The sequence below is a fragment of the Lipotes vexillifer genome, unplaced genomic scaffold (genome assembly GCF_000442215.2).
Source record: "Lipotes vexillifer unplaced genomic scaffold, Lipotes_vexillifer_v1.1 scaffold853, whole genome shotgun sequence".
Taxonomy (NCBI): Eukaryota; Metazoa; Chordata; class Mammalia; order Artiodactyla; family Lipotidae; genus Lipotes; species Lipotes vexillifer.
Genome location: NW_006792734.1, coordinates 34,516 through 43,153, shown reverse-complemented (window position 1 = coordinate 43,153; position 8,638 = coordinate 34,516). Strand labels below are relative to the sequence as shown.

The 8,638-nt window shown below is 49.3% G+C and overlaps 1 protein-coding gene across 1 annotated transcript in view; it reads left to right on the top strand.

Annotated features, from left to right (window-relative positions):
• TMEM44 (transmembrane protein 44) overlaps nt 1–8,638 on the top strand; it is a gene marked incomplete at its 3' end in the record, with an annotated part of 23,442 nt that overhangs the window by 8,876 nt on the left and 5,928 nt on the right. Inside the window, exons 6-8 of the mRNA XM_007465883.1 lie at nt 3,398–3,568; nt 6,194–6,322; nt 7,974–8,078. Coding sequence (XP_007465945.1) covers nt 3,398–3,568; nt 6,194–6,322; nt 7,974–8,078 — 405 coding nt within the window. The remainder of the gene's footprint in view (nt 1–3,397; nt 3,569–6,193; nt 6,323–7,973; nt 8,079–8,638) is intronic.

The window sequence follows — 8,638 nt, the reverse complement described above, 5'->3', positions numbered from 1 at the left end:
TCTTTCTGAAGGCCCTAGAGAGGGATCCGTTCCAGGCCTTTCTCTAAGCTTCTGGTAGTTCCTTGGCTGGTGGCAGCACAACCCCAGGATTTGTGTGGAGTTCTCCCTGTGTGTGTGTGTGTGTGTGTGTGGTCACATGGCTTCCCTCCGTATGTTTCTGCGTCTGACTTTCCTCTTTTCACAAGGACACAGTCCTCTTGGATTAGAGCCCACCGTGATAACCTCAGCTTACCATGATCGTCTGCAAAAACCCTATTTCCAGATAAGGCCATGTTCACTACCTCTGGCGGTTGGGACTCCAACATCTTTTTGGGGGGACACAATTCAACCCACAACACCATCCCACCTAAAATAGCCCCAGGCCAGCCCCACCGCTGTGTCCCTCCCTCTGCTTAATTTTCTTCATCGCATTTATCACAGCCTGAAGTAGCTCCTTTAGTTACTTACCAGGTTGCTGCCTGGTCCCCTAGCAGAGCATCAGCAATGTGAGAGCAGTGCCCTTGTCTGTTTTATTTCTCACTGTGTTCCAGGTACTTGGGGTCTGCCCAGGGTAGGTTCCGGCAGACACTTCTTAATGAGTCACTGCATTTGGCCTAGAAAAAAGGGAGCTCGTGGATACAGGAAACAGAGGGCTATCCTGGGGCAGAAAGAGCAGCCTTGTTCTTTGCAGTCTCGGAGAACAGGACCAAGACCAGAATCAATAACCAAGAGGTTACCGGGAGGGCCGCTTCCCATTCGGTGAAAGGAAGAATTCCATGGGTTAGACACTTTTCCCAGTGCCTGGCATGTTGAGAACAACTGGTGTTGTTATTCCTGCTTTAGGAGGTAGTGGGCTTCTCATCACTAGAGGCATTCAAACCTGATGGCCCCTTGGCAAGAAGATAGAGGGAGATTGCAAGGGGACTGAGCTGGGCAATCTCGGGGGCGCTGCCAGCCCTGAGTGTCTCTGGTCCCATGAATAACCCAGAGATAGGGTTCCCTCATTAGGGAGAAAGCCAGCAGGGTTGCAGTGCTATGGGAAGCCAAGCCAGCCTGGACTTGGACCCTGGATCCCCCAGAAGCTGCTTCTAATTTACCCCTGGAGGGGGCGCTGCGGAGCAGCCTGGCTGGGTGGCTTTGGTGGGAAAAGGTCCCATTTTTCCAGGAGCAAGTCCTTGAACAGGACAAAGGGTGTGAAACACGCACTGATCAGTAAAGCACTGTGCTGACAACACCGGGAATCATTGCTGCTGTAAGAGTGTCTGAGGCACAGCCCGCTTCCAGTCCCCAGCGCGGATTTGCCAGGAAGCCACCAGGCAGGTCGTCCTCCCAGCCGTCTGTCCTGACCTGCTAGACAGGCCTGTGTGTGCTGGAGAAATTCATACCACATCTCGCGTCACCAAGCCAGTTCCAGTCTTCAAGCAGTGATGCTTGAAGCACAGCTGTGTGTTCAGCGCCGCAGGCGGAGCCCTCTAGACCCTAGTACCGACCCTGAGAAGAGCTTGAGTTCTGAGTCAGTGGGCGCTGGGTGTGGGTTGGCATGGGAGTGAGAGCAGAGGGCTCCCCCAGCTTGGCCTCATCCAGCTCAGGGCCTAGCCCGGCTCTGCAAGTCACCTTCCCCTCTGGCCATCAATGTCCTCTGTAAAATGGGGGTGGGTGGGCTGGAGGACCCCAAAGTCTTCCTGCCATAGCAGTGCTGCTGGGCCACGTGAGGTGGGAAGGGGTGACACTCCACCCGCAGCCTCTGGGGCCAGTGGGCCAGGGGCCACCATCCCCAGCTGCGTGTCGTCTGCTCAGGGGGTGGCAGGCCAGAAACAGGGAGGCCTGGGAACAAAACTAGAAGAGATGCAGAGGGAGATGTAACACTCCTGAGGAATCTTTTTCTTTTTTCTTCTCCTTTCCTTGGCCGCACTGTGCGGCTTGTGGGATCCTAGCCAGGGATTGAACCCAGGCCCTTGGCAGTGAAAGCATGGAGACCCAACCACTGGACCACCAGGGAATTCCCAGGAATTTTTTTAAATTTTTTTTTTTATTTTTGGCTGTGTTGGGTCTTCGTTGCTGCACGCGGACTTTCTCTAGTTGCAGCGAGCAGGGGCTACTCTTCGTTGCAGTGCGCGGGCTTCTCATTGTGGTGGCGGAGCATGGGCTCTAGGTGCGTGGGCTTTAGTAGTTGTGGCCCGTGGGCTCAGTAGTTGTGGCTCGTGGGCTCTAGAGTGCAGGCTTAGTAGCTGTGGCACATGGGCTTAGTTGCTCCATGGCATGTGGGATCTTCCCAGACCAGGGCTCAAACCCGTGTCCCCTGCATTGGCAGGCAGATTCTTATCCACTGCGCCACCAGGCAAGTCCCAGGAATCTTTATGAGGGTTAAAATTAAAATGGAGAAAATCGGCTAAAACATGCTTTTTCTCTTGAATTTTTTCCATTCCTTAACCAAGGCCTGTATGTCTCTAAGTACAGTCATCTAATGAGCAAACTAAGTTTTATATATATATATATATATATATAATTTATATTTATGTATTAATTTAAATACCTATGTAATTGTATATAATTGGAAATACATAATATTTGTATATATACTTAATGTGTATATAAAGTGACTTTATACCTGTAAAGGATACTTACATATAAATATTGCATGTTTCCTTTTTTGAAAACCAATATTTCCATTGCTCATTCTCCAGAAATATCCCCTTGGCTTCAAAATTTCCAGAATGTTATCTCTAATTTTCCTGACTTTCCCGTCCCGCCTGGTTCAGAGTTGGTGGCCCCGAGACGAGAAGGGTGGGCCCTTGGCTCTCCATAATTCAGTCTCCGTCCTGCTCTCCCCACTGACATTCATGAGCCCCTGCCCAGTGCTGGGTTCCGGGGCACCGAGATGGTGAGGACCTCAGCCCTGCTCTCAGGAGCCCTCTGTCTGTTGGACAGACAGATGTGTAAGGAGCTAAGTCATGATCAGGGTGAAAGGCACTCCAATAGAGGGATATGTCAGAGGTGTGAGGGACCCTGAAGAGGGAATAACTTGCTCCCCTTAGGGTGGAGGTGTTAAGGGATGGTTTCCCAGAGTGGGGTTTAAGCCAGGTTCTGAGGGATGAATAGGAGTTCACCAGACAAAGGAAACAGCTTTCTTTTTTTTGGCCACGCCGCGCAGCTTGCGGGATCTTAGTTCGCCAACCAGGGATCGAACCCATGCCCTCTGCAGTGGAAGCGAGGAGCCCTAACCACTGGACTGCCAGGGAATTCCTGGAAGCATTTTGAAGCCCAGCGGAAGTGGCACCTCTGGGGACTGGCCATGGGCAGAGGGCTTGCCCTCCAACCTCTTACATCACCAGGGGCCTGGGTCTTAGAATCAGCTTTAAGGGAGCTGAGGGAGGTGGCAGTGTTCCTCCCAGCCCAGCCCCCTTCTCTCTCTGCCCAGTGCTGGGGTAGGACATTTCCCTCCATCTACCTGTGGACCCGGCTCCTGTCGGCCCTGGCTGGCCTCCTCTACGCCTCGGCCATCGTGGCCCATGACCGGCGGCCTGAATACCTGCTACGGGCCACACCCTGGTTCCTGACCTCCCTCGGCCGTGCAGCGCTGGACCTTGCCGTATCCACCCCAGGCCCGGGGGCTTGGCTGCTGTATCTCATCTGCCCTCCTACCCTCTTGCTAGAAAGAATTCTTTCCCAGTAGCCAGGGTGGTGGTTTGAATCCTGGGGGAGGCAGACACAATTGCAATGTGCAGTTCTGTGCTTTGTGTCCTTTTTAAATTTTATTTATTTATTCATTTATTTGGTTGCACTGGGTCTTAGTTGTGGCAGGCTGGCTCCTTAGTTGCAGCTCGCTGGCTTCTTAGTTGCGGCATGCGTGTGGGATCTAGTTCCCTGACAAGGGATCGAACCCAGGCTCCCTGCATTGGGAGTTCAGAGTCTCAACCACTGCACCACCAGGGAAGTCCCTCCTCCTTTTTTTTTTTTTTTTTTTTTTAAATAAGAAGAAATATCTCTTGACTGGAGCTTTGTGAAACAGCAGAGGTTGAGTATGAAGCTTCCTGGCCTTGGGATCACAGAAGAGCCAGGCTCCTGTCTAGGTGCTGCTCCCCACCTGGATTGGTCCCCGTCCTCTGTGAACCTGTTTTCCTCACCTTTGCCTTGTCTTCTCACAGGCTGGGAAGGGCTTTGCAAGCTGACCTGCCCTACACGGGTGATCATCTGCTTTCTGTCCTCTTCGGTGCTGGAGCCTGGGGTGGGGAAGCAGAGAGAAAAGCTGTCAGTGATCGCTGAGCCCCTTTCTGATCCCCAAGGGGGTGTTGCCTGATGTGCTGACACCCCAGTGACCTTGGTGTGAGGGCCTCAAGGGCAAGCTAAGCTCAGACAGTGGCGAGTGGAGATGCTGGGTGGGGTTGGGGGAGGGGTGGAAAACCTGTGGATTTAGCATAAATAGTTTAGAAATGGATTTTCTCACATACTATTTGAGTCTTCGAGGGCTGCCGTAACACACAACCACAAACGTGATGGCTTAAACCACAGGAATTTATTCTCTCAGCTTTGGAAGCCAGAAGTCCGAAATCCAGGTGGAGCCATACTCTCTCCAGAGGCTCTAGGGGAGAATCTTTCACTGACTCTTCCACCTTCTGGTGGCTCCTGGGGTTCCTTGGCTTCTGGCAGCATAATTTTTTTTTTATTTTTTAACATCTTTATTAGAGTATAATTGCTTTACAATGGTGTGTTAGTTTCTGCCTTATAACAAAGTGAATCAGTTATACATATACGTATGTTCCCATATCTCCTCCCTCTTGCATCTCCCTCCCACCCTCCCTATCCCACCCCTCTAGGTGGTCACAAGGCATCAAGCTGATCTCCCTGTGCTATGTGGCTGCTTCCCACTAGCTATCTATTCTCCGTTTGGTAGTGTATACATGTCCATGCCACTCTCTCACTTCGTCCCAGCTTACCCTTCCCCCTCCCCGTGTCCTCAAGTCCATTCTCTACGTCTGCGTCTTTATTCCTTTCCTGCCCCTAGGTTCGTCAGAACAATTTTTTTTTTTTTAGATTCCATATATATGTATTAGCATACGGTATTTGCTTTTCTCTTTCCGACTTACTTCACTCTGTATGACAGTCTCTAGGTCCATCCACCTCACTACAGATAACTCAATTTCGTTTCTTTTTTTGGCTGAGTAATATTCCATTGTATATATGTGCCACATCTTCTTTATCCATTCATCTGTAGATGGACACTTAGGTTGCTTCCATGTCCTGGCTATTGTAAATAGTGCTGCAGTGAACATTGTGGTAAATGTCTCTTTTTGAATTATGGTTTTCTTAGGGTATATGCCCAGTAATGGGATTGCTGGGTTGTATGGTAGTTTTATTTTTAGTGTTTTAAGGAACCTCCATACTGTTCTCCATAGTGGCTGTATCAGTTTACATTCCCACCAACAGTGCAGGAGGGTTCCCTTTTCTCCACATCCTCTTCAGCATTTATTGTTTGTAGATTTTTTGATGATGGCCATTCTGACTGGTGCGAGGTGATATCTCATTGTGGTTTTGATTTGCATTTCTCTAATGATTAGTGATGTTGAGCATCCTTTCATGTGTTTGTTGGCCGTCTGTATGTCTTCTTTGGAGAAATGTCTATTTAGGGCTTCTGTCCATTTCGGGATTGGGTTGTTTGTTTTCTGATATTGAGCTGGCAGCATAATTTTAATTTCTGCCTCCATCTTCACCTGGCCTTGTTCCCTTTGTGTATCTCTGCATTACTTCTCCTCTTCCTGTGAGGTTCCTGCCACAGGACTTACCTTATCCACCCTAATCCACTACCACCTCATCTTAACTAATTATATCAGTGAAGACCCTGTTTCCAAATAAGATCACATTCTGAGGTTCCGAGTGGATCTGAATTTTGGGAGGACACTGTTCAACCCACTACGTGTACTGTCCTTGTAAGCCAGGGAAAATGGTTTTCAAAATCCTTTTGTGTAATAAGTATCTACTAAGTGCTTGTTAGCGGCAGTGTCTGGCTGGGTACTGGGCCCTCAGGGGGACAGGAGCTAGGGCGTGTCGGACCTGGCTCTGTCCTCAGATGAGCTGTGTCTGTTCTGGGGCTGACGTGACCGGATGACTCCGGGGAGGTAAGGAACTAGCCCAGGATGGAGCCCTCAGGGTGCAGAGGTGAAGGCAGCACCGGTGGCTGAAGTTCTCCGCCTCCATGGACCTTAACTTCACTTCTCAGATCATTTTCCTTTCCTGGGTGATGAAGAGCAAGCTGAGGCATGCTTTGGGATTTGCCTCTGAAGCCAGAGAGAATGCCGACACCCAAGCCCTTTTGACCTGTGCAGAGAAGGAGGAAGAAAACCAGGAGGCAAGGACCGAGGCAAGGTCTCACAGCTGGACGGGGCCCCCCGGTGTTTGTGCACAGTATGGGCAGAGGCAGCGAGCCTCACCGGGGCCGGGCCTGGGAATCCTGGGGGTCCCCATGAGCTTGGCCAGTTGGTCACTTTAAAAAACTACTGTTACGCGCAATGCTGAGTGCCCTGAATAAGTAGGATCCTCTGTTTTCCCAAGTACAAAATATATATTTTTTAAGTTTGCTATTATGCTATTTGGTAATTTACATATATATATTTAAGTTCACATACTATATAAATTAATACGTTAGTTTAGAAGTAATGTGCTTTTTGCCCTCATTTCGTAAAAACTTAAGTTCCTACTTTTGCATGCATCTGACATCCACATACTAACACAGCTTTCTTTTTAAAGTTGGTATCGCCACCACTAACACAGCTTTTTTTTTTTTAAGTTGGTATTACTAAAAAGCTGATTTTTAAAAGTGCTGTTTACAAATAACATCCACCCTTTACAATTATGTCATACCAGTAAATGTGTCTGTCTCTGTCTTTTGCTGATTTTATCAGGTGACCCCTCTAAGTAAGCAGAACTACGCTAACTGAGGCAATTTTTCTTTGTCAAAAGTCCTTGGTTGCAAATAATTGAGAAAGTGCCTCATAATAATAAGAGAGCTTGTAAAGAGTTGAACATAAAGCAGCTCCCCCTTTTCTAAGATCATTTTTTGAGGAAAAGAAATCTCACCTACTACCTGGACTCCTCACTACCTTCATTTCTTTCAGAGTAGAAATGAGGCTCCGTGTGAGTGAACCGGGTCCCCTCCTCCGAATTTTCTAGGTTTAACAGTGTAATCTGACTGAGTTAATGACGTAGAGGATAGTGTGGGTATGACCAAGGTAAAAGGGGAGATACAGGTGCTTAGACCAAAGATCCAAGTTCTCAAGAAGGCTCTCATGGGAAGTTATTTTCATTCCATTCTAGAAACTGTTACAAAATTATATCCCAATGGGGAGCTAAGGTATTTAAAGAGAGCCCTGTGTGTTTAGTATTTTGAAGAGAGGAAGTGGAGCCTTTGTAATCTTTTCAGCAGTCTTTCCATCAGTGGTTCTCAAAGTGTGGCCCCCGGACCAGCACTGCCTGGAAACTTGTTAGAAATGCAAATCCTAGGGCTCCACCCAGCTCTACCAAATCCAAAACTCGGGGTGTTTTTATAAGTCCTCTGGGTGCTTCTGGTATGCAGTAAAGTTCAAGAACCACACTGCTTTACAAAAGCATTTATTTAGCACCCACTTCAGTGAACCCCAAACTTTGCCATACTTTAGAATTATCTGGGGGGCTTTTAAACTCTGCAAGTCACATCCATACCAATTAACTCAGAATGTCAGGTGTGGGGCGGGGTGGGGGGTGAGAGCTAAACTTCAGTTGTTTGGTTTTTTAAGAAGCCCAGGTGATTCCACGGTGCAGCAAAGTTTGGGACCCACCCACCTACTGTGACCTCAAAGAGACAGATAAGATACATCTTATAAGAAGCAGAAAGTGAGATGTGCCATTAAAGAACAGAAAAAAATACTGTAGGGGTTCTTTTGAAGAAACTGGGATCCTGTTTTTAGAAAAGGTCTCCTGACTTTAAGAATCCCCCTTTCTGTCTCCCCATCCCCGCTTGAAAGAATTCGGACTGGGTGCCTCTCACCACGCTACCGTACTGCAAGCCCCTCAAGAGGATGGCAGCTGTCAGCCGCTACCTGGAGCTGACCATCGAGCCTGTGCAGCAGGTAAGTGGCTGTGGGCCACAGCCGGGTGTCCAGAAGGGTGGGAGATAGTCCTGGAAGGCTTCCTGGAAGAAGTGACACTTTAGCTGCAGGAGGGGCGGAATGAGGCAGGAAACCCTGTAAAAAGAGGACGGAACTCTCAGAGGCCTTGGTGGGGGGGCGGGCGATGGCGGTCAGATGAAGGGGAGCTCGGAGATGAAAGGGTGGAGGCGAGGTAAGTGTGAGATGGTCACACTGCGGAAGCTGACTATCATCGGAGCGTGACAGGAGTCCAGGAGGCTTCAGGACTAGAGACTCAGGGTCAGACGTGCATTTTAGAGCCATAACTCAGGCAGTGTTGGGGGGGCAGACTAGGGAGTGGAGACTAGAAGCAAGGGGGTCAGTGAGGGACAGTTGTAAGTCCAGGAAAGACATGGTGTGGCCTGAACCAAGGCTGCAGCCGATGGAGGGGCAGAGCTGCAGTGGAGTCGGCAGGTAGAGCAGTAGGGGCAGTGAGGATGTGGTGGTGAAGAGGACCGCATGCTCCAGATGACTCCCAGGGTTCTGCATGGGGGGCCTTCAGG